This window comes from Chiloscyllium punctatum, chromosome 3, assembly GCF_047496795.1.
Source record: "Chiloscyllium punctatum isolate Juve2018m chromosome 3, sChiPun1.3, whole genome shotgun sequence".
In the NCBI taxonomy this organism is placed as follows: Eukaryota; Metazoa; Chordata; class Chondrichthyes; order Orectolobiformes; family Hemiscylliidae; genus Chiloscyllium; species Chiloscyllium punctatum.
This window is the reverse complement of record NC_092741.1, coordinates 156,335,686-156,361,857: the sequence shown is the minus strand read 5'-3', so window position 1 is coordinate 156,361,857 and position 26,172 is coordinate 156,335,686. Positions and strand designations below refer to the sequence as shown.

Genomic DNA, 26,172 nt, shown 5'->3' with positions numbered 1-26,172 from the left:
AAGGATTAAAAACAGGCATTATTAGAAACAGGAGCAGGCTATTCAGCCCCTTGAAGCCATCCCACCATTCAATGAGGTTCTGGTTGATCTGCTACTACAGCACCATTTCTGTAAACTATTCCCATATCCTTTGAGGATTTTAACTATGTAGAAATCCATTAGTCTCGGTTTGAACATACGTAGAGACTATAAAACAATCTGGAGCAGAGAATTCTGAAGGTATGCCCTTTCGGAATGACACTGACACCAGCACTGGGGAGCAGCTTCATTTGTTGGGACCAGAGGCCTGGCAAATCATAGAACTAGAGTTGTAGATATTACTTAATTAGTTTAAAGTCCTGTTTTACAGGGTAATACCTGAACAATGAAAGCTAGCCAGAGACCCCGGAAACAATTAGTGACCATAGAAGTGACTTTGTGCTTTCACACTCATGTGCATGGACATAGCAGCTAACAAACTTTACCCCATGAAGAGAGGATAAGGGGTGATGATATCCTCAAAGAATTCAGAATTCAAAAAATTTCTAAGCAGGAAACAGTTTTCCATCTAACTGATAGGGGACCAGCCATGTTTGGTACAAATGTTGGCTTTGTTGCATTTTCCAGAAATGATCCTAGTGTTCCCTCTGTAGCGATTGTAATGAGGTCAGCCAGATGGATCTCTGAGAAAATGAGTTACCTGATTAACAGCCCCAACCTAGTCCAATCAGGGAGCCCTGGCTGACAGATAAGAATCAGCGTGTCAGAGGTTCTGTTCACTCAGAGCTGGTTCTGGAGGACTTGGAGCAGTGTCAATGACTCTCCACGTATAAGTAAAGGGTGACTTGGTGTCAGGATACTGACCTCTGTCGAGTTATTTCAGTGCCAATGAGAGAAAAGCACACTTCTGAAGAAATTCACTCGCAACAGTCACCTTGGAGTTGGAGTAAACATTTCTGGCATAATGCTGTTATTTGGGAAGCTTGACTCATTCAATTCTGCTGAAGACTGGACCCAGTTAGTGAAACAAATGTGTTATTTTTCCGGGGAAATGACATTGCTTTTCATCTGCCCTAATGAGTAATTCTGCTGCCAGCTTGTGGACCCATAGCTTTCTTTGTTATTCAGAACTTAGCTTTCCCTGGGGCATCAGATACTAAAGCCTTCCAAGAGTTGACAGATCTTTCTTTTAAATGGAATATTACAACTCCAAGCCTCCTCTAATTGAGACGTTATCACTTTAGTTGGCAATGAGAGAACTGAGGAATCCATACTGGAATTTTTAACTAGGTTAAGATGACTGATGGAGGCATGTGACTTTGGTTTAATCCTTAATAAGATGCTGAGAGATCTGAACCAATGATCTGGTTAAATGCTCACCTGGGTCCAATAGAGGTCGATACTGATGCGGCTCTTTCAGTGATTACAGAACCAGTCTTTAACAAAATTCAGTCAAGACATCAACCCTTAAGTTTGTGTAAGTCCTCTGGTAGACCGGGACCCTATACTGGGGAACCTTCACAGATTAAAGGTACAGCTTCAGTTCTGATCTCTTGGAACTTGGACATAGTCCTTAGACATTTCTTTAAGGTGGGCATACATTTTCAAAGGGAAAAATGTATTTCCCAGCACCCCGTGTGATCTACTTGGGCGACAGAGTCAACATGACTGGGTTACACCCATTAGAAGATAAAGTGAGAGTGATCAAAGTTGCCCCAACTCCCATATCTGTCTTTCCTTGAGCTGGGGAATCATTACAGTAAATTCATACATAATCTGACCTCCAAGTTGCACTTTTGCATTAGCTCCGAAATCAGGGTCAGCCTTGAAAATGGTTGAGTCACCAGAGTGTTCAGACATGTGAAGAAACTGTTAGCATCATCTAAGGTGTTGGCACACTGCGATCCCAAGTGCGATCTAGTATTGACATGCAGTGTCTCCCCATATGGCATTGGGATGGTATTAGCTCACAGTTGACCCAATGGAGAGGAACACCCAATAGCAAATGCATCCAGAACTTTGGCTAATGCAGAAGGCAAAAATGAGGACTACAGATTCTGGAGATCAGAGTCTAGATCAGAGCGGTGCTGGAAAAGCACAGAGGTCAGGCAGCATCCGAGGAGCAGGAAAAACGATGTTTCAGACAAAAACCCTTCATCAGGAATGAGGCAGGGAGTCTCCGGGGTGGAGAGATAAATGGGAGGGGGGTGGGACTGGGGAGAAGGTAGCCATGAGTACAATGGATGAAGGTGACAGGTTGGAGAGGAAGGTGGAGTGGATAGGTTGGAAAGAAGATTGGCAAATAGGATAGGTCATGAGGATGGTGCTGAGATGGCAGGTTGGAACTGGGGTAAGGTGGGGGGAGGGGAAATAAGGAAACTGTTGAAGTCCACATTGATGCCCTGGGATTGAAGGGTTGTGATGCGGAAGTTGAGGCGTTCTTCCTCCAGGTGTCAGGTGGTGAGGGAGCGGCGGTGGAGGAGGCCCAGGACCTACATGTCCTTGGCAGAGTGGGAGGGGGGAGTTGAAATGTTGGGCGACAGGGCGGTGGGGTTGACTGGTGCAGGTGTCCCGCCGATGTTCCCTAAAGTGCTCTGCGAGAAGGCGTCCAGTCTCCCCAATGTAAAGGAGACTGCATCGGGAGTAATGGATACAATAAATGATATTAGTGGATGTGCAGGTAAAACTTTGATGGATGTGGAAGGCTCCTTTAGGGCCTTGGATGGAGATGAGGGAGGAGGTGTGGGCTCAGGTTTTGCAATTCCTGCGGTGGCAGGGGAGGGTGCCAGGATGGGACGGTGGGTTGTTGGGGGATGTGGACCTGACCAGGTAGTCACGGAGGGAACGGTCTTTGTGGAAGGTGGAAAGGGGTGGGGAGGGAAATATATCCCTGGTGGTGGGGTCTGTTTGGAGGTGGCGGAAATGTTGATGGAAGATGCAGTTTATGTGGAGATTGGTGAGGTGGAAGGTGAGGACTGGGGTGGGGGATCCTGTCCTTATTGTGGTTGGAGGGGTGGGGTTTGAGGGTGGACATGCAGAACCTGGATGAAATGTGTTGGAGGGAGTCTTCAGCTACATGGGAGGGGAAATTACGGTCTCTAAAGGGGGCCGTCTGGTGTGTTCTGTGGTGGAACTGGTCCTCCTGAGAGCAGATCCGGCGGAGGAATTGGGAATAAGGGATAGCATTTTTGCAGGAGGTAGGGTGGGAAGAGTGAGAAGCACTTAAGGGAACATCTCCGGGACACCCACACCAATCAACCCCACCGCCCCGTGGCTGAACATTTCAAATCCCCCTCCCACTCTGCTGAGGACATGCAGGTCCTGGGCCTCCTTCACCGCCGCTCCCTCACCAACTGATGCCTGGAGGAAGAACGCCTCATCTTCCACCTTGGAACACATTATCCCCAGGGCATCAATGTGGACTTCACCAGTTTCATCATTTCCCCTTACCCCAGTTCCAACCTGCCAGCTCAGCACCATCCTCATGACCTGTCCTACCTGCCAATCTCCCTTCCCACCTATCCGCTCCACCCTCCTCTCTGACATATCACCTTCATCCCCACCTCCATTCACCTATTGTACTCTTGGCCATCTTTTCCACAGCCCCACACCCCTCCCATTTATCTGTCCACCCCGGAGACTCCCTGCCTTATTCCTGATGAAGGACTTTTACCCGAAACGTCGATTTTCCTGCTCCTCGGATGCTGCCTGACCTGCTGTGCTTTTCCAGCACCACTCTGATCTAGAGAGTAAATGCACCCAGATAGAGAAGGGAGGTTTGGTGATCATATTTGGAGTCAACCAATATCTTTATGGATGTAAATTTGTAATAATAACAGACCACAAACCCTTAAAGAGGACAAGGCAGTGATGCCCATGGTTTCAGGCCGAATTCAGTGGTGAGCTCTAATACGAAGTGCGTATAATTATAAGTTGTAACACCATCTGGGAGGCCAAGTAGTGAATGTGGATGCATTGAGCTGCCTCCTAGTGGCAGCTAGACCACCATTGGTACTGCCACTTGAACAGTCCATATTGGTTCGAAATTTTCTGGATGCATTTCCAGTCACAGCTGACAATATCAGAATTAGACGCAGAAAGATCCAGTCCTGACAAAACTGAGACAGCTAGTGATGGGGAAAACCAAAAAGCTGTCACATCCAGAATTAAAATCATTTTGGACCCGGAAAGACTAGATCACAGTGGAGGATGGCACATCGTTTTGGGGAGCAACAGCGATTGCCTTAAGTAAAGGTCACTGCTAGATACTGGCTGAACTCCACCAGTGTCACCCCCGGGGTTTCCAAAATGAAGATGTTGGCGAGAAGTTACGTCCAGTGGCCAGGATTGGATGCTGACATAACTGTGTTGGCGGGCAGTGGTCAGAAAGACAACATGGACAAAACTTACCTCCAGCAGCTCCCTCACACTCATGGGAATGGCCAGGTAAACCCTGGGTCAAATGAAATCAGGGCGCCAATGCCAGGGAAAAACAAAGGGTAAGGAGCTCACTGCCTCACTCACGCCCACCCACCCCCTTCCTGTGACCCACCGTAACAGAGTCTGTGGTAGCCCCAGTCGTTCTGTATAGGCATCTGCAGACTCAGCCTGACAGTGGGAGAGCGTCTGCCAATGATTACGAGCTAATTGTCAGTGAGAATTCAATTCTGTTCACGTAAATCTGAGTGGGTCAGGTTATCACACACTAAAAGAGCTGTACCCTTTTTCGTTTATCATTTTTATGCAGTGAGGTATTGTTGCAGTTTCTCACTGCACCCTTCATCCACTTTCTCCTGATTACAGGGAATGGAAACAGTCACAGTGAATGTTGTCATTATCCCTTTGAACCTGGGTGAACACACTGCAGTTGATGTGGGAACTGCTTCATTTCCACCCCCTCCTCTGAAAACACGGGTACAGCACAGTAGAAATTAACACATACTCAATAAAATACATTTTGAATAATCATAATTACTTATTTTCATTGGCAATATTAATTATTAAATCTGCCAATCACTAACATTATGTGTGAACAGCAATTTTTAAACTATTTCATGAGAATTATTTCACTAACATTCCGCACCGTTCCACTTTGTTTTGTCACTGTTCCATTGTTTTCAGTATTCCTGATTTCAGGAATCATTATTATTAACTTTATGCACATCTTTTGCCAGTACCTACTTTTCTTTGCTTTCTTTTTTCCCCTTGTCATCCTTCGGCTTGATAACGTCCTTGCCTGCGCTGTGTATCAAATAGATTAGAGAGTGAAGAAATATCCAAGCATGAGCAACAGGAACAGAATACAAATAAATCAGGCTGATTAATGACAAATGCAGTATCTGACGTTTTGGTGTTTCATCCCTTTAAGCATTTAAAGAGATACAATGTGGACAACAGCACATACCCATCTTTTTGGTATAATTTATTCTGTAAATATTATAAAAACGTTGAAATGTTACATAACAGCAGTAGAATTCCACAACATTATAATCATTTAAAAAAAAACACAAAAACAAAGTCATTTCATCATCCTTGTAAAGCCATTAGAATATTTAATTCTATTCTGATCAACTTCATTCCTACTTTCAAAAAAAAGTTAACATTTATTTCTCAGGACCTAAAGAAAGATATGAAATTTCACTGGAAACAAATCCCTTGTATTTCCTTCATCTTGTAATTATCAGTTTTTAAAAAGCCAGATTGCTTTGGTGACTCTGTGTAGAGTTTGCACATTCTCCCCGTGTCTGCATGGGTTTCCTCCGAGTGCTCCGGTTTCTTCCCACAATCCAAAAACGTGCAGGTTAAGTGGATTAGCCATGCTAAATTACCCATAGTGTTAGGTCAATGGGTAAATGTAGGGGAATGGATCTGGGTGGGTTGCACTTCGGCCGGTCGGTGTGGACTTGTTGGGCCGAAGGGCCTGTTTCCACACTGTAAGAAATCTAATCTAATCTAATTTATCTCTTGGTCCTTTCAGTCTTGAATGAGCCTTAACCTTTTACCTTGTTTTTCAAATCAAAAAGTGTAAAAATGTATTTCATTATTCTTATTCTATTTTTAAAATTCAGCTGATGGACCACAGGAACAAAGGAATTAGGAGAGGGAGTCAGCAATTCAGCCCTTCAATCCTGTTCTGCCATTTAATATGATCTTGGCTCATATTATCCTGGACTCAACTCCATTTTCCTCCCCATAGCCCTTTATCCCACCTTTCATCATTTCTTACTTGATTCTGCGTTAATTGCCCTCTGGGGCAGTCATTAGATTAGATTACTTACAGTGTGGAAACAGGCCCTTCGGCCCAACAAGTCCACACCGCCCCGCCGAAGCGCAACCCACCCATACCCCTACATCTACCCCTTACCTAACACTACGGGCAATTTAGCATGGCCAATTCACCTAACCTGCACATCTTTGTACTGGGAGGAAACCGGAGCACCCGGAGGAAACCCACGCAGACACGGGGAGAATGTGCAAACTCCACACAGAGAGTCGCCTGAGGCGGGAATTGAACCCGGGTCTCAGGCGCTGTGAGGCAGCAGTGCTAACCACTGAGCCACCATGCCGCCCTCTGCACAGATTCACATCCCTCTGAGAGACGAAGCTGTTTCTCAACATCACAGTTTTGAACCGACCTGCTCTTACTCTGTCTATGATCTCTTGTTCGAGACTTACCCACAAGGGGAAACCTCTGTCCACTGTCCTTCCTATCAATTCCCTTTTAGCAAATCCACCGCCTCATTCAAAGGTTGTTCAAAAGTGAAGATGCCAGAACACTTAAATGCACCCTTTCTCTCCAAACATCAATGCTACTGCTCAAAAAGACACCAATACCTTTAAACATTCTCTTAAAAGGTTTAAAGCCCACACATCATACTTCTACATCCCTTAAGTGAAAGTTGAAAGCAGCTAGAAATCATCACATGCAGTTACTTGCACGTATAAAGTACAACATTGTATAAACACTCATTTCCCCCATTCCGCACCAGACTTGGGAGCTGGACATCTGAAAAGGGGAGCCTGGCACCATTTTGGCTGTGCTGGAGACCCTCTCCATATTTATAAAAATGTAGGTCTTAATGTTCTAAATGACTTCCAAACTATTATTACTGAATAACAATTTAGAGCAAGTTAAACTCACATTGACCTTTCTCTATGTGTAGCAGGAGTTTGACTGTCCCATCTGGAATTAGCTAATTGTGAAACATGGGAGTGTCTGTGATGCTCAACCCTACACAGTGCCTCCATCAATCAAGCCCTAAACTGACAGGAACCCGGTTGTGATAATTATAGGTTGTGAAATCAGTCATACAGTTAAAAACCCATAATGAGAGCCTTCAGGCTTATGTCAACAGCCACTGGAAAAATCAACAAGCATGATTTTCGTATTTGAAGACATTTGCTTTTCAAAACTAAAAATACAAGGATGCTTAAACATGTATATATCTTACCCATGTATTCTAAGAATGAGATATTTAAACTGAACTCCCAAATACCTCTCTGTGATGGAGCAGTAGAATAGATGGTTTAAAGCTAGTCTGTATTCTCAAAGGAAACCAGCTGAATTGGTACTTACTACTTGGGTCTCGGAAATCAATGTCTACACTACTAAATATGTAATTCCCATGCTTACTACAACAATTGTTTTAGTGAATATTTTGAGACTGGAACCTAGCAAAAGTTAGGTACTACATTTCAATCAATAAACTTCCACTGCAAGTTCAAACCTGCCATCATTATTATTATTCCTCAAGGACTTGTGTAGCAGTAAAAGAATAAGTGAATCTAACAAAAAAATTACTATCTTGTACTTCAGTCATTTTATAAAAGGAAGTAAAGACTTTACAACCTAATTTGATTTGCAAAAAGGTTTTTGGGGCCACCATAAGATTAATACATATTTCTACATGTATTTTTACTGGACATTTGGGTAAGGGTTTGTAAAACAGCATTTGTATTTCAAAATCTACTTGTGATTTATTTATAAAAACATGTAAAAATATAATTCATAAATTATGACATAACTCAAATTACTGAAACAAATAAGAACCAAACCATATGTAAAACAAATGTACACCCTTAGAAGAAATGATGCCTCTTCATTTTAACGTGAAGTAAAATTGTTTTCTGTATATGTGATGTGATTAATTTGTAAATAACTTGAACATAGAAAATGATGAAAATCTTTACTACCATGGTGTATTGTTTCTTGCTGCACAAAGGTAACCTCACTATCAATACAAAAACAAACCAATACATTTAAGCTGAGCCTTGATACTGCTGTATTCATCTTTATTTGTTCACTTTTTTAAAAAAAAGTTTGCTCCTTTTAATGCACGGGCTTTATGTTTTTCATTTTGGAAGTGTACCTCAAATTATTCATACAAGGCTCATCATTGTTTTCTCTGCTCTCCTTTGGATGTTTTGCACAGAGTGTCATGTTTATCAAAGTGAACGATTTCTCCCGGGTTTCTCTTGAAATTGCCCAATGGCAGATGTACCAAAGTTACCCGCCCATTCTTCCAGAATTAATAATCTATCCTCAAAGTAAGTGTTTAGTTTAACAATAAAAATTGAAAAACTGAACACTTCAACACACCCACCATCTTCCTTGGTTAAAATCTCTGTCTCAGCCTTGCTGCAGTGCTCCAGTGAAGCTCAGTGCAAACTGGAACAACAGCACCTCATTTTCTACTTTGGGACCCCACAGCCCTCTGGAGTCAATACTGATCTCTATAACTTTAGAACTTGAACTCTCCCATGTCCTTATCCCAAACCCCACACACCAGGCTGTGTTATCACATAGTCTACTATTACACATCACCCATTGTTAGTCATTGTCAGTCCTCATTAACAGCTATTCACCTTCCTAGTCAGATCATTATCACTCCTTTATCTGTTCAACTGCTCTTCTTCTCTCTCTCTTGGCTCTATCCCCATTTATCATTTGCTCCTTGCCCCCTCTCCCCACCCTATCTGCTGCATAAATGCCAACGCTTCCCTCGCTACCAACAGATCTGTGGAAGGTTCACTGGACCAGAAACGTTAACTCTGATTTCTCTCTACATTTGCTACCAGACCTGCTGAGCTTTTACAGCAATTTCTGTTTTTTATTGTTGGAAATAATCAGCAGGTCCTGTAGCAGCAGGAAAGAGAAAACCAGGTAAAAGCAAATTACTGCGGATGCTGGAATCTGAAACCAAGAGAAAATGCTGGAAAATCTCAGCAGGTCTGGCAGCATCTGTAAGGAGAGAAAAGCGCTGACGTTTCGAGTCTAACTGACCTTTTGTCAAAGAGACTGGTGATCAATTCCGATGAAAGGTCACCAACCTGAAATGTTAGTTTTATTCTTCTCTCCTGGATGCTGCTGAATTGACTGAGTACTGCCAGCACTTTCTGGTTTTATGTTCGATTTGTGAGCACCTGTGGGTTTCTGCCTTTCGTTTGAGTGTGTGGTGATTTGGAATTTTGGGCTTGGACTTACATTCTCATCATGATAGCATACCCTGGGCCTCTGCCTGTGTGCACTTGAGAGTATTGATCGGGTGATTTTGTACTTTAACTTGATCTTAATTCAGCTCGAGAAATCCATCCTGTGTTTGTAGCAGATGGAGCATCATGTCATAAAGTTTGCAAGATTTTGTTTCAATATAATCTTTTAGATTGATTTATTTTGCTGTTTATTGAAATACTTTGGATGTCACACTAACTTTGATATCAAGTGTATTTTGAAAAAGGTAGTGTTTCAGCTGATTCAAGTCACCTTTTAAAAGCAATATAGACTATAGTAATGCAGTTTATTGAAGTCGTGAGTCATGGAGAAACTTGTCATTGTTCTCTGGTATATCTTCAGTCTATTTCTTCATCATAATTTCCACCTAATTTCTATAATTTTAGCCCTGTATGAATCATCATTCAGAGATGCAGCACTGTACCTGAATGGTATAATGCTTGGTCTTTTCTCTTTGTTACTCTTACTTCTGCAATCACAAAATCATTCCTATCAATTAAATGAATTAGTCTGTGCTGACCATGACATTTTCACACAGCAAACAAATTCCAAAGGAACTATAACAAATAATCACTCTAAACAAAACAAATAACCTACCCAAAGCAAATTCTAGCTCTAAAGGTAATTTGCAATAAATCCATGCAATATAGAGATGCCAGAGTTAATTAGTCACACAGCAAGTACTATTTGGCTCAAATGTTTGGATATAATTTGGCATATCTACACTTTATTTTATAAATATAAATAAAAGGGCATGTGTTTGGTAAAGACATGATTAAGAAGAGCTATGATATCATATGTAAGTGACATGATGTTTTTCAATGACATTCACATATTTATAATTAAACAAGAAAAGCTCTTTCAAACAATTTTTATTAAAGGATATCCCTTTAAAATATATTTCTCCAAGTATTAAATTTCAAGTATGCATATAGCCTCAAATACCTTTAAAAAACAGAAAACAATCTTTCTAATTATTTCTGCAGTTTAACCCAAGCAAAAGTCATATTGACTTGTAATTCTACATGATACTGAAAGCAATAATTAGATTAGATTAGATTACTTACAGTGTGGAAACAGGCCCTTCGGCCCAACAAGTCCACACCGCCCCGCCGAAGCGTAACCCACCCATACCCCTACATCTACATCTACATCTACCCCTTACCTCACACTACGGGCAATTTAGCATGGCCAATTCACCTGACCTGCACATCTTTGGAGTGTGGGAGGAAACCGGAGCACCCGGAGGAAACCCACGCAGACACGGGGAGAACGTGCAAACTCCACACAGTCAGTCGCCTGAGGTGGGAATTGAACCCGGGTCTCAGGCGCTGTGAGGCAAATAATATTATTTGCTGTTTCTCATACTGGTACGTATGATCACCATCTCAACAGAATACTTCAAGGTGTTCCTGTTCATCTTACAACCTGACATTTCCATACACGTTAAGTATCAACCCTGTTTCAGTGTTAGCACATGTGGCGACACAGAAATCACAGCAGCCGCACCCTGTAACTCCTGCTGGAGAGATCTAATGATGGCGCAAAAAAAATAGAAGCCAATAAATTGCTGCACTACCAAATGGGACAAGAGTTGAAAACATTGTGTAAAGTGACAAACCTATTTTATAAAGGTCAAGGGCAGGTCATGAATTTAATTTTTCTCATCTCATGGTCTACAATTTGAATGTCTCAATTCATCAGGCTGCATTAATTTATCGAAGGGTGTGTCATTTATAGAGCCATAGAGATGTACAGCATGGAAACAGACACTTCGGTCCAACGTGTCCATGCTGACCAGTTATCCCAACCCAATCTAGTCTCACCCGCCAGCACCCAGCCCATATCCCTCCAAACCCTTCCTATTCATATACCCATCCAGATGCCTTTTAAATGTTGCAATTATAGTAGCCTCCACCACTTCCTCTGGCAGCTCATTCTATACATGTACCATCTTCAGTGCGAAAAATTTGCCCCTCAGGTCTCTTCTATATCTTTCCCCTCTCACCCTAAAACTATGTCCTCTGGTTCTGGACTCTCCCAACCCAGGGAAAGTACTTTATCTATTTATCCTACCTAAGCCCCTCATAATTTTGTAAACCTCTATAAGGTCACCCCTCAGCCTCCGATACTCCAGGGAAAACAGCCCCAGCCTGTTCAGCCTCTCCCTGTAGCTCAAATCCTCCATCCCTGGCAACATATTTGTAAATCTTTTCTGAACCCTTTCAAGTTTCACAACATTTTTCCGATAGGAAGGAGACCAGAATTGCATGCAATATTCCAACAGTGGCCTAACCAATGTCCTGTACAGCTGCAACATGACCTCCCAACTCCTGTACTCCATACTCTGACCAATTTCTGCACTTATGGTGCCAATTTAGTAAGAAGGTTAGAATGGGTCAGGAGTTATGCTGATTTTCAGGTGATGTAACATGTTTTGATGAAGTGCAGTGGATTTTCCTGGTGTTCTTTCTGTCATTCACCAATTCACACCATTAAAACAAATTAACAGGCCATTCTTCACCCTTTCTCACTGCTATATTCGTTTACTAAACAATAATGATTGCACCTCCAAACAAAATTAGAATTTTTGGCACAATCTGAGGGTTCAAATGTATCAAGATAAATTTGAACTTCCATTTTATTTCTAAGTTTCACAATGTTTATGTTGCTACAACCATTTTCTATCAGACATCTTTAATAATGAATAACACATTCAAACACTTTAACACATTGCAACAAAGGTCCGTCGACATGATGTCAATTTCTGCTTTTATTTATTAGTGTTCCACATCTGCTCATAGTCTGCGCTAAAATAAAAATCTGCTTGGGCCACTGTTTTGGATCCATTAAAGTGAAAGGATTCAAATTGACAGGCTGGGAAATCCATGGTTTTTTATGTATTGATTTCCCATTTGTGTAGAGTGAAGCAGCATCTTCTGCCCTTTGGGGACAGCGAAACAAAAACAAAGCCAGGACTTTTGCTACATTGTCACGCTGGTAGTTTCAATATCACGACTCAACTGAAGCCTGCAAAAATGAACCAGTAAAATATTTGCTTTCCATTCAAAAACATAATTATTTTACATTCTTTCTCATCAGTCAAATGTTGCAATTTTAAATCTTTGGTAATAATTGGAGGATATTAGCTTAATCCACCTGATGCAGCACCACCATATCCACTGTACTCCAAATTTAATGATAGCCTGAAGCAACTTTCACTGTGTTCTCTAACTGGATAACGCACATCCATATTTCATACACTGGTCTAGAATAGAGGAACAGGTTTCAATGCCAGATAAACTATCACATCCTGAGGAATATCTACTGTTAACTGGGACAGAATTCACACCATCAAACGAATTCAAAGAGATGACAAATATAGCATTAAATCTTACAATTCACTACCTTTTCCATCCAATTCCACCTACCTTAAAGTATCCCGATGTGATGCCTCGATGCTAATTGTGAGGTTATATCATTTCAGCACATTATAATTCATGTTTCATTAATGTCAACTATGATCTGACATGCAACTACCAAGAGAGTTATTGATGAGGAAGCCTCCTTTGTCATAAACCGAATGATGAGCAACTGTACAATTAACTGTCCAAATAAGTCACTAGAAAACTTAAAATATTCACTTATCAAATACCTAGGATCTTCAACTTTCCTGCTAGCATGCAACATTAAATGAGCAATTTATATTCCTCAGATTAAAAAAAATCTAAAGTCTTTTCAGAAAATCAAGTATATCTATGAAATATGATGTGGCGTAATATGATCACAGCAGATTTATCAGTCTCATTATTTTCACTCTGAATTTCTTCAGTAAGTTTTTTATTGTCTAAAGTTCACAATGATATCAATCCTCTGGTACAGTCACTCAGTGTCAACTTGTTCAAACTGCCTTTCCAATTTGGAGTTTAAAGTATGAATGTTTTAAAAATGAAGTTTCTGAAGTTAAATATTTGTACAGATTGGAGCAACAGCTTGGATTTGGTGCACCTTTTGTTAGAACTAAAACCCAAGAAATTCATTGTAATGTGTGTTTGACTGATGCTAATAAAGATGCTTGATTATTTAAAGTGAGGTACATTCATTCGACAAGGTGATACGCCTTGTCAGTTTTCCCTTTCCTCACAGTAAAATGGCAGCTTCTTCTTAATCATAGAATCCCCTGCAGTGTGGAAGTAGGCTATTCAGCCCATCAAGTCCACACCAACCTTCCAAAGTGCATCCCACAGTGACCTACTCCATTCCTGTAACCCTGCAATTCCCATGGCTAATCCACCTAACCTGCAAATCTTTGGATTGTGGGAGGAAAGCGGAGCACCCAGAGGAATCCCATGGAGACACAGGAGAATGTGCAAACTCCACACAGGCGTCCGAGATTGGAATGGAACACTGGTCCCTGGTGCTGTGAGGCAGCAGTACTAACCACTGAGTCATTGTGCTGCCCCTCAGTCTGACAGCTGCCAAAAATGAATTAAAGCCGATTTATTTGAAATTGTTACTAAGATTCTGCATACATGGAATCATTCCAATTTTTGAGACCTTCATCAAACTGATGAAATTACATTCCATTTACTTCATAAGCTGAACATGACACATATTTGGCTAAGTGTCAGTTTTATCGAGTTTCATGGATTTGACTGATTCTTTTTGTTACATATACCGAAGTACAGTGAAAAATGTTGTTTTGCATGCACTATAGAGTTTCTCTCTGTGAGACCAAACACGTTGTCCTGATGCAGAGCCTGCCCACCTGGCCTGAGGTTGTCTCTGGATCAGTGTCAGCCATTGGGAGGAATTCCCGGTGCTGTCAGAAGAAATTCAATGACCTTCTCTTCTCTACCAGTGTCAATGTCACCAACTTATCTCTGACACCTCACACTCACTCTATCTCTGCTACTGCACTCTCACCTCCCACCAAATCTCCAACTCCACCACTGCAGCAGCTTTCCTCACCCACTGACACCCACCCCAAACCCTGACACCACTAACCCTGTGTTCTCTCTGCACTGCCCACACAGTCTTAGTGCATCCTCCCACAGGCATGAGCAGTAATAGCTGGTTCACCCCCTTTCATTTCTTTCTCTCTCTCTCTCTCTCTCTCTCTCCCCCTCTCTCCTTCCCCCCCCCCCCCCCCCACCCCCGAGGTAAACAGCCCAGGATATAGATTTAGGGTTTGGCTCATTATAAGGAGAAATATTGTGGCCCTGACCACCCAAAGCAGTTGCCTGAGCATCTCCATGGCCCTGGACTGGTATTGGAGGTTGCCCTTGACGATTATTGCTGGGACCACCTGATGGAAGCCCATCTCTCTTCACTTGACTCAGGATCCCTGACAAAACAGAACAAATGTACTGGCTTTGTATTTACACTGAAATAGCAAGACAAGGTGGCAGTACCGTGAGCCTGGTATATCACTCGTTGAGGGACAAGCACAAAAGACATGGCAAGCTGTGAGCATCCAGCTTGGCTCAAAGTGAGTAAGTATGAAGAAAACAAGCAAACAGCCTAGAGATGCAGCCTGGTCCAGTCCAGGATATTTGCATGTGCCCCTGAGTGCAGTGCCAATGCAAGACCATTACAGGGATAGCCGCCAATTCAGTTTTGTAACATGGCAGTGGATCAGAGATGGACCATGAGAGTTCTTAGCTGGCACACGTCAAATGTCAATGTCTGTGGGTGTGTGTGGCCAGTGCCCTTATAGCATGCCCTGAGATGATGTTGTACTGTGCCTAACATAGAGGCATCATCGTGCCAAATTGCTAAACTGTTAATAATTGCTTAAAATTCAGAGCCAAGGAGAAACATGAAGAACATCCAGCAGTTGATATCTGGAAACAGTTTGATATCTGTTGTTGGGTTTGCTCTTAATAGCAGAAAGTTTCTGAAAGGAATACATAATAAAAATGAATCTGCACCCTTGGACCTGTAAGAAATGTAAAGAAATATGATGTTGGAGAGATCTCTTATGCATATTTACTCAAGGCAAGATGTGTTGTCAAGATAAAGCACTGGCACTTTTCATTTGCTAGAGCTGTTGCAATGTCAGATTCACTGTTAAGACACTTACTAGCTAATATTGTCACAAAGCTAGTTCCTTTTCTTTCCTAAAAGCTGTTCCTTGACTCAAGGAGACTCTGTCCTTGATTTTTTTCAGAGGGGTAATAAACCAGGCCGGGCTCTGATCAGTCTGGTTTGGTACAGAGATGGAAAGGATTTTGAGAGGCCTTTTGTTTCTGTGTAAACAGATGAGACTTCAGGCCAAAGTGGTGATGTTTTAGAAGTGACCTGTATAATGAAAGGGGTGTGGTCAGCTCTCTAGCTGAGCAGTTTAGTTCAGTCTTGAACTGTTTGGAAGTTCAACAGGGAGCTGTGTAGAAACTCTCTCTCTCTCTCTCTCTCTCTCTCTGCCCTTCAACTTTAACCTGTAAGCATGTGTTCCATTGACACTGGTTTTTAAAGGGAGTTCACTTACTGGGACTGTTGTGTATATTTGGAACAGCATAATTAAGTCTAGTTGGATAGGTTGAGTTCTGTAGGGGTTCTTTATTCTGTTCCTTGTGCTTCATTGTGTAATTTTGTTAAAAAGAAATTGTATGTTTTAAAATCTAGTAGTCAACCTAGCTAATTTAATCCGGGTAATTTTCACTGCACACTTACCAAAACAAATTGCAAAGTTATGTTCTGAGCTGCCTGCTTAAGAATGTTTTGTGTGGTCTGGCCTAGTCCATAACAGATTGAGAGCCCTTTGTGGGATTTCAAACAGTGAGTGGTAGGTGCTAGTGTCTTTATTCTGGGTGTTGGTTTGGTTGGGTAGGCAAAGCTTGGGATAGGAATGGCTCTTATGCATATTTACTCAAGGCAAAAGTTTTCTGGATGTGGATGCAGTGACTTTGGAAGTTTTGCAAAATGTGAATAAGACCAAGTTGCAAGAATTTGCAGAGAAGCTGGAATTGGAACTGCCTGCTTCTGTGAGGGAAGGAGAGATAATTACAGCAGTAGCTCAGCATTTAAACTGGCTGGAGAAACCATCAGAATCTATAGAGATGGCAAGGATTCAATTACAAATGAAGCAGCTTGAGTTAGAGGTGAGAGATAAGGAAAGGGCAGCAGAAATGAAACAGTTTGAGTTACGATTAAAAGCAGAAAAGAATGAATAAGAGAGAGCTTTTGAACTTCAAAAACTGGCACTTAAAGAGGATTGTCAGCTGAAAAGGCTGAGGGTAGGCTTACTGAGGAAGAGTGTGAGGATGAGCAAGCCCCTCACAGTCAGAAGCCCAGTGAGAAACTGTTTAAATATGTTCAAGCATTGCCTAAACTTGATGAGAAGGATGTGGAAGCCTTTTTCATCTCATTTGAAAAGGTGGCTAAACAAATGCAGTGGCCAGTGGCAATGTTGGTTTTGTTGATCCAAACGAAACTTGTAGGTAGGGCTAGTGAGGTATTCACATCCCTATCAGAGGAGGGATCTGGGAGGTATGAGGAGGTGAAAAAAACCATTTAAAGTGCATATGAGCTTGTACCAGAAGCTGACAGACAACATTTCAGGGAATCTAAGGAGAGACCAAGGTCAAACCTATATAGAGTTTGAAAGGATCAAACAGAGTAATTCCGATAGATGGACAAGAGCTTTAAAAATTGAGCAAATCTATGATGCCCTTAGAGAGGTAATTATTTTGGAGGAATTCAAACATTCACTGCCTGAAGTAGTGTGGACTCATGTGGAAGAGCAGAGAGTTAAAACAGCAAGGTTAGCAGCTGAAGGGGCTGATGGTTATGAGCTGGTCCATAAAACACGGTTTGGCTTCCAGAATCAATTTCAGTCCATGAGGGATAGAAACTGGGGCAAAGAGAAATCCTCACAGGGAAAGGGAAAGGTAGATCTCAGTGATGATCATAAGGAGAACTTAGTACAGGGTAAAAAAAGAAACCCTCGAGGGGGACAAAGAAGTTAAAAATCTTCGGTGTTTTCATTGTAATAAAGTGGGCCACACAAAATCACAGTGTTGGTGGGCTAGGAGAAAGCCAGATATAGGAAAACCAGACAAGCTGGGAGTTTTGTTGGACTAGTAACAAAAAGCACAAGGGAAGTTAGACAACTGCCTCAGAGTGTACAAGATGATCAGAGGTTAATTAAGGAGGAAGTGTCAGACCTGCTTAAAAAATATACATGCAGGGGTAAAGTTTATTCACATAGGCCAGGAGCAGTAGGTAAGGAGGTTACAATATTAAGGGACACAGGATCCTCTTAGTCTGCAATGCTGAAGGATGAGGAGATATGCACTCCTGAGGGACTATTGCCAGAAAAGGTATTGGGAACAGGAATTCATGGTGAGACCAAAAGTGCTCAGTTATGTAAAGTAAGACTAGACACTCCAGAGAAGAGTGGAGAATTTGTTGTAGGAATACTGGACAAACTCTTAGCTCCAGGAATACAATGTGTCCTTACAAATGACATAGCTGATTCACTGGTAGGCATGCTGCCTACCCTAGTTGAAAAGCCAGTGGAGATGCAGGCAAGTGAAGACATAAAGAATGTTTATCCAGAATTTTTTCCTGATTATGGGATCACAAGATCACAGAGGCAAAATTTGAAGCAGGATAGATCAAAAGGCACATTTAAGGATGTTGACATAGTGTTATCCAAAACTTTCTTAGATTAGATAAGTGGAACAGAAAAGGAGCAAATAGGTAAACATGCAAGTATCTTTAGCTCTACTAAGCTGATTGAATTACAGCAGAAAGTTGAGTAATTAATACAGTTATATCAAAAGGCATTTATTAAGAAAGAAAGTGATGCATTCCTGTGTGTTATTGCTTAACAAATGATGTCTTAATGAGGAAATGGAGACCATCACACATTCAAGCAGATGTGAAATGGGGAGAGATTCATCAAATTGTTTTGCCAGTAGGGTATAGAAAAGAGGTGCCGTGAGTAGCGCATGAGCTACCACTTGGAGGTGATTTAGGGGTGAGGAAAATACGGACTAAAATACAAAGACATTTTTACAGTCCTGGACTACACAAGGATGTCATAAATGTCAGCTAATCGGAAAACCACAGGCACCTTTAATACCTATTCCAGCATTTGAGGAAACTTTCACAAGAGTCTTGAGTGATTGCATAGGTCCCCGACCTCAACCAAAAAGTGGGAATATAAGTATTTATTAACAATAATGGATGAGTCGATGAGATTTCCAGAGGCAATCACATTACACAACATCACAGCTAAAAGGGTTGGAGAAGAATTACTTAAATTCTTTACTAGATACGGACTACCAATAGAGTTCTAGTCAGGTCAAGGATCAAACTTCACATCCAAACTATTCTAGGAGGTTATGGATAACTTGGGAATAAAGCAATTCAACTCTACTGCATACCATCCGGAATTGCAGGGAGTGGTAGAGAGATGGCATCAAACACTAATGACCATGTTGAGGGTTTATGGTCAGGATTATCCAGATGATTGGGATAAGGGAGTTCCGTTTATACTTTTTGCAATCAGAGATACACCAAATAAATTGACCAAATTCATTTGAATTAATCTTTGGAAATGAAGTAAGAGGACTGCTAAAATTGATTAAAGAGAAATTAATAAATCATAATTTGTAAACTGCCCATTTGGACTATGTGTCAAATTTTAGAGACCGATTAAATAGAGCTGGGGAGTTAGCTAGACAGTTTTTAAAAGTATCACAGCATTCAATGAAACAGGAAACGGATAAGAAATCACAAATTCACAATTTTGCAATTGGGGATAAGATATTGGTGTGACTGCTAGTAACAGGTGAGCCTTTAAAAGCAAGGTTTAGTGGACCTTATCAAATCAAGAGGAAATTGAGTGAGGTAATCTACTTGATAAGGACTCCAGACAGGAAGAAATCTCACAGAGTGTGTCTTGTGAATACGCTGAAAAGGTATTTTGATCGGGAAGGAAAGCAAGAGGAGAAGGTGTTAGTGATTACAGCGCAGAAGGAAGAACCAAGTTAGAGGATTCTATATTGGACATTCCTCAAATCAAACTGGACAATGAGGAAGTTGTCAAAAATTGGGTTAAATTATTGAGTTACCTTCCACAAGAAAATCAAAATGACCTGAAAGAGTTATTACTATCACATGGGGAGATATGCGGAAATAAACTGGGAAATGCTAACCTAATGGTGCATGATGTAGAGATAGGCGATGCTGCTCTGATTAAGCAACATCCTAATCGGCATAACTCTCTAAAGTTGGCACAGGTTTAGAAGGAGACAGAGTGCATGCTCCAAGATGGCATAATCAAAGTGGGTTACAGTGACTGGAGCTCACCTATAATCCTGGTGCCAAAGCCAGATGGAACCCAATGGTTATGTGTGGACTATTGGAAAATCGATGCTGTTACAAAGACTGATGCATATCCAATTCCACGGTTGGAGGACTGTGTCGAAAAAGTGGGACAAGCAACTTATTTCTAAGTTGGATTTGCTCAGAGGCTACTGGCAGGTACCTGTCAGAGAGAGCAAAGGCAATTCCGGCTTTTGGAACACCAAATGGACTATATCAGTTTAAAGTCATGCCATTTGGTATGAAAAACGCTCCAGCCACATTTCAGAGACTCACTAATAAGGTCATTGCCGGGTTACCTAACTGTATGGTGCATATCAATGACCTGGTGATTTTTAGTCACTCATGGAAGGAACATTTACAGTATTTATCGGACTTGTTCGATCGGCTTTGGAAGGCAGGCTTGGTGGGAAACCGAGCTAAAGGTGAGTTTTGCCAAAGCCCGAATCACCTTCCTGGGCCATGATATTGGACATGGACAAATGGCCCCACGGGATGTGAAAACAAAAGTAATTGGGAAATGTCCCACACCGTCGACAAAAAAATCTGTACTATGGTCGCTGGGATTGAGTGGATTTTACCAAAAGTTTGTGTTGAACTTTAGCAGTGTGGCTACTCCACTCACTGAATTGTTAAAAAGGACAAGAAGTTTCAGCGAACAGCGGACTGTCAAAAGGCACTTGACAGGCTAAAAACGGTGTTCACCACTGCCCCAGTATTAGCCACACCGGGTTACAGGAAGCCTTTCAAAATGGCTATCGATGCCAGTGATGTGGGTGACGGTGCGGTGCTCCTGCAGGAGGATGACGAGGGGATAGAAAAACCCATCGGGTATTTTTCCAGGAAGTTGAAAATTCATCAACAGAAATATTCAATGGTGGAGAAAGAGACTTTAAGCTTGGTGTTGGCATTCCAACATTTCAGTGTTTATATTACCAGCAATGCATCTGTGAGTATCATATACAATGATCATAACCAATTGACATTTGAGGAAACATTTAAGGACAAAAATGCTAGCCTGTTTAGATGAGCTAGTTGTTGCAGCTGTTCAGTTTGACAATTGTGCAGGTGGCAGGTTGTGAAACGTGATTGTCGATGTGTTACCGAGGCTTGAACATGATACGGAGACATTCAGTGGTGGGAGTACCGCAGCCTGAATTTGCAGGTGGTTGTGCATGTTTGCATGTCTATAGTTAGTAGTGTATATGTGTCTTTAGACTACTAACTAGGTTTTGAAAAGTTAAAAATGAAGCCATCATTTGGTATTGATGGTTCATTAGTTTTTATGGGTGAAGGTGTCACAAAGCTAGTCCCTTTTTTTTGTAAAGCTGTTCCTTGGCACAAGGAGAATCTGTCCTTGATTTTTTTTCAGAGGGATAATAAGCCAGGCCGGGCTCCGATTAGTCTGGTTTGGTACAGAGATGGAAAGGATTTTGAGAGGCCTTTTATTTATATGTAAAGGCCAAAGTGGTCATGTTTTAGAAGTGACCCATATAATGAAAGGGGAGTGGTCAGCTCTCTAGCTGAGCTGAGCAATTTTAGTTCAAGAAACTCTCACTCTTTTCATCCATCAACTTTAACCTGTCAGCATGTGTTCCATTTATACAGGTTTTTAAAGGGAGTTTCCTTATTGGGACTGTCATGGATATTCGGAACAGCATAATAATTAAGTCTAGTTGGATAGACTGAGTTCTGTAGGGGTTCTTTATTCTGTTCTTTGTGTTTCATTGTGTAGTTTTGTGAATAAATTTTTATCTGTTTTAAAATCTAATCATCAACCTAGCTAACTTAATCCGGGTAATTTTCACTGTACACTTGCTGAAACAAATTGCAAAGTTATGGTCTGAGCTGCCTGCTTAAGAACGTTTTGACTGGTCTGGCTGAGCCCATGATAATGTACACTAATTGAATTAAAATAAAACAAATTCCATGATATGATTTGGAATAATCAAGAATATGGATGTAGGTTTGCTCGCTGAGCTGGGAGGTTCATTTCCAGATGTTTCATCATCCTACTCGGTAACATCTTCATTGAGCCTCAGGTGAAGCAGTGTACATGATTCCTGCTTTCTATTTATATGTTTGGGTTTCTTTGGGTTGGTGATGTCATTTCCTGTGGTGATGTCATTTCTTGTTATTTTTCTCAGGGGGTGGTAAATGGGATCTAATTTGATGTGTTTGTTGATGGAGTTCCGGTTGGAATGCCATGCTTCTAGGAATTCTCGTGCGGGTCTCTGTTTCGCTTGTCCTAAGATGGATGTGTTGTCTCAGTTGAAGTGGTGTGGCATCATGGTAGCCCACAAACCCACGAATATACTAAAACAGCAGCTAGTGAACTTGAAAGATCCTATACAGACAACAAGCAAAACTAATGTTGTTTATAAAATAGCGTGCAAGGACTGTAACAAACACTACATTGGGCAAACAGGCAGAAAACTAGCCACCAGGATAAATGAACATCAACGAGCCATAAAAATACATGACCTTCTCTCACTAGTATCCTTACATACAGATAATGAAGGACGCCACTTCGACTGGGACAACACATCCATCTTAGGACAAGCCAAACAGAGACATGCACAAGAATTCCTAGAAACATGGCATTCCACCCGGAACTCTATCAACAAACACATTGAGTTAGACCCCATCTACCACCCCCTGAGAAAAAGAACAGGAAATGACATCACCACAGGAAATGATATCACCAACCCGAAGAAACCAAGACATATAAATAGAAAGCAGGAATCATGTACCCTGCTTCGCCTGAGGCCCACTGAAGACGTTACCCAGTAGGGTGACGAAACGTCTAGAAATGAACCTCCCAGCTCAATGAGCAAACCTACATCCATAACCTCAACCTGAGCTACAACTCTTCTCAAAACTCGCTAAAATCAGGAATATTATTATAGCAAAGCATGTAATCATAGAAACTTTTTAACAATTGATTATGGACCTGATTCTGTCTCTAATTGAAAAATGGTTATAATTGTCAATAAATGAAAAAGAAAATAACCAAGAATTAGATGTCAATTGCCAAATCACACTGAGCAAATGTCAGAGACCTTCATTCAGCATCGTATGAAGATGTAATTTTGTACTGGTATAGAGATGCATTATTGCTAACACTTATATTCAGAGTATGAAACATTTCAGTGTGCTTTGTATAGGTTTGATTTGAGTCTGTAGGGAATTTTAAAAATGTTTGACTCAGGTGAAGGCAATGAACTTTTCAGTCAATTGGTAATAACTTTGGAAGACAATTTGAGCCAGAGAAAAGAGTGGGGTAGGTTGCCCACTGGTGCTTTTCACTTGCTGCCCTTGTCAGTGATTCTGGGGTCAGCACTAAGGCTTTCCAAGCTGGACCATGAGCATGACCTTGCACCATTCCTGGGGCAGGCACTTCCCATGTGGGATTAATACCCAAAAGCAAGGCAAGAAACAAAAGCAAACTTTGGAGTGTTTTGCAATATCTGGTGATCTTCAGAAAAAAAGACTCAGAGGGAAATACCTGATAATTATCTTCAAAGTCATGTCTTGTTGATTGAACTGTCCCCAGATCCTTTCACGTCCTCATGTTTAAATAGGGTCATATTTTCCAGAATGGTCTTTGATAATGTCTAAATGTTGCTTCAGGAAGATTCTGAAGTGGGAGCCAGGAACATCGTCTCTTGACTCGTTAACACTACAACCCTACAACAATACTTATTAGATCAGGTTTACAATGCAGTAATGAAGTTTAATTGCTATGATTGGTCAGCAATTCTCTCATTATAATTATATTGTGCGACTATCAAGATGGTAGATACCAAATGGGTGGAGCTTGGCCTTTATTCATTTTGCATTTTGAATCTTTCTACATTCCAGGCAAAGGTCCAGTGAAGGTCCTCTTAGAAAGTCCCCAGAAAATCTGATGTCACATGATGGGGTGAAAGGTTTGATAGAACAGGTTTCTGTTCCTTTCGCTTCATTGCTGTGCCTGGGAACAAAGGACAAGATTTTCTGTACTACCTGTCAGGAGAGAGTGAACGATGACTCCTCCCCTGCCTTCATCCTACTCTGTCAGTCAGCCTCAAGCCACTTAATGCTCAAAGGAGTGTTAGTGGCTCAGAACAAGATGTTTACATTCATTTTAGGAGCAAGTCCTGCTTTGAGAGCTGCCAGCCAATCAAATGAATTACAACTTGCTGGTCTCAAGAGTGCCACTGGGAGTTGTGTGGTCACTGCTGGAATTACTTCTGGCCGAGAGCAAAGCTTGTCACTGGAGTTTGATGGACAATGATATTGGGGGCATTCTTGGGTTACGCTTGGAGATCATATTGGGAAGGGGAGGGGTGGGGGAGCGAGAATGATGGGGTCTGGGAAACACAGGTCAGGAGGATGCAAATCTTGGGCAGGGCAGAAGTTGGTAGAGGTGCTCTGACAGAATAAGGATCAATGGACGAGGACAAGTCCCTTTAGTAGCACAAGAGATGTGACTTTCTGGGCTCTAATTGTCAAGGGAACAATGTGGCAGGGCAGGAAGAAGCACAAAAGGAGAAATCAATGGGTGTGCCATCTGATACCTGACAAATCCACTACTGTATGTGTTGATAATAGTGATGTTGGTGCCAGGGCTGTTGGAGGGTAGTGCTAAGAAAGGTGCATTTAGCATCACACTCAATGCTTCAATCTGCTTCATTTGCCAACCCAACCCAACCCAAGGAGTTGCGTCAATTCCTACGTAATAATGCTCTTAATGCAAAGAGGAGAATGCAAATCGCCTTTGAAGTACAAACTGACATTTCAGATTCTCTCATGTCTGAAAAACAATACTTCTAAGATGTTCTGTTTGCTGGTAAAATTTTCTGAGCCTCAAAGCCTTGTCCGATAACATTTTTCAGCCAGACATGAATTTTTTATCAACATAATTCTCACCTCGATGAAGCTTATTCTTTGTATATGAACCTGCAGCATGCTGCAAGATTAAAAATGGACAACTCCTTGCCATGGACACATTGTCCCGCTAATGATATTTTTGACACCCTCAAAAAAAAATCTGTATTGTTTTGTGGTCAATGGATGGTTAAAATAAATATCTCTATTAAAGTTGGTTATGTTCATGTAATGTGCTTCTGCTTTGTGTAGAATAGCTATTTGATTCTTTTACACAAGTGACTGTTTTGATACAGTTAACCGTTCAAGCTGATTGCATTGTTAAGTGGCAGCCTGCTGTTGAGTCATCATGTGGAATGTATCAATAATTCACTGGTGTCTGGCTGCTTATTGCCATACTCTGCTCTATAGTGAGTATCAAAGTTTTATGTTAATGAATTATCAAGAGATATCATGTTTGGATTAGTTAATGCTGGCTGTTAGCCTAGGAACAGTACTATGTTATTGCCCAGCGGGGGTGGTTGCAAGGCGACAGTGGGGAAGTAAACCAACCTTTTCTCAATTAACCATGGTCAAATGCAATTCTCACTACTTGTAATGGAACAAATTAATTATTTATATCATACTGCTGTTATCTTACCTTGGCTAATCTGTCTGTATATTTTCTCTTTCTGCTCCAGTTTATTTCATTAGCTGCGCAGCACAATTATTTTTCATTATATTTCTGTTCATAGGTTAAAAATTGAATGTTGGTTGTAACCATTTTACATTATTGTTTCAACATTTTCCCAGTAAAAATACTACTCTCCACTCTGTCCCAGTCACATACAGTTTGTCTCATGTTGAAATCGACTGCCTGCTTTTATTTTCGATCTAAGCTATCTATCTGCATTGTCATCTTTGTAAATGTCCTAAGAGAAAGGTTTTTAGTTCGTCAGTTTGCAGAAATGTCAACCCAGGTTTTGGGTAATTTGGGCAGTACATTGGTCTACCTTGTGCATTCTGGTTGGATTCTAACGGTCTTTGCAACAAATTGACATTTAATTGGTATTCCCAGGAGGTTAACTATAGAATTGAAATAAACTCTAAGACAAACTGGCCATTTTTGATGTGTAAATATCTTTCTTTGTTATTTTCCTTTAACTTGTATTTTTTCCTTTTGGTAATGACTTTTATCTGTTTTTGTCATTCCTACAATACAGTGTTTATTAACTCCCTCTTCCACTTTGCATATTTACATAACCTTGCCTTTTCACTATCATTGGATTTGTTTTTCTCTCCTTCATTTTGTCCTGTCTTCTTTTTATTCCTAATCATAATGGCGAAGGACACAGCAGATTAACATAACTGCTGTTCAGAATTTGTCTTTTTTCAGATGTGAGAAGTTTGGTGCAGAATACCCCAATGTCGAATATACATTGAGGATAATTGGTATTTTTGGGTTGCAGAAAGAAGTTAGAATGTATAAACAT

The 26,172-nt window shown here is 41.2% G+C and overlaps 1 protein-coding gene across 9 annotated transcripts in view; it reads right to left on the bottom strand.

Moving 5' to 3' along the window:
- Window positions 1-26,172, bottom strand: part of otofa (otoferlin a) — a 461,762-nt gene that overhangs the window by 226,689 nt on the left and 208,901 nt on the right. For all 9 annotated transcript variants that reach the window (XM_072562753.1, XM_072562744.1, XM_072562806.1 and 6 more), the window contains exon 6: window positions 5,161-5,220. In XM_072562753.1, the coding sequence (XP_072418854.1) occupies window positions 5,161-5,220 (60 nt within the window). The remainder of the gene's footprint in view (window positions 1-5,160; window positions 5,221-26,172) is intronic.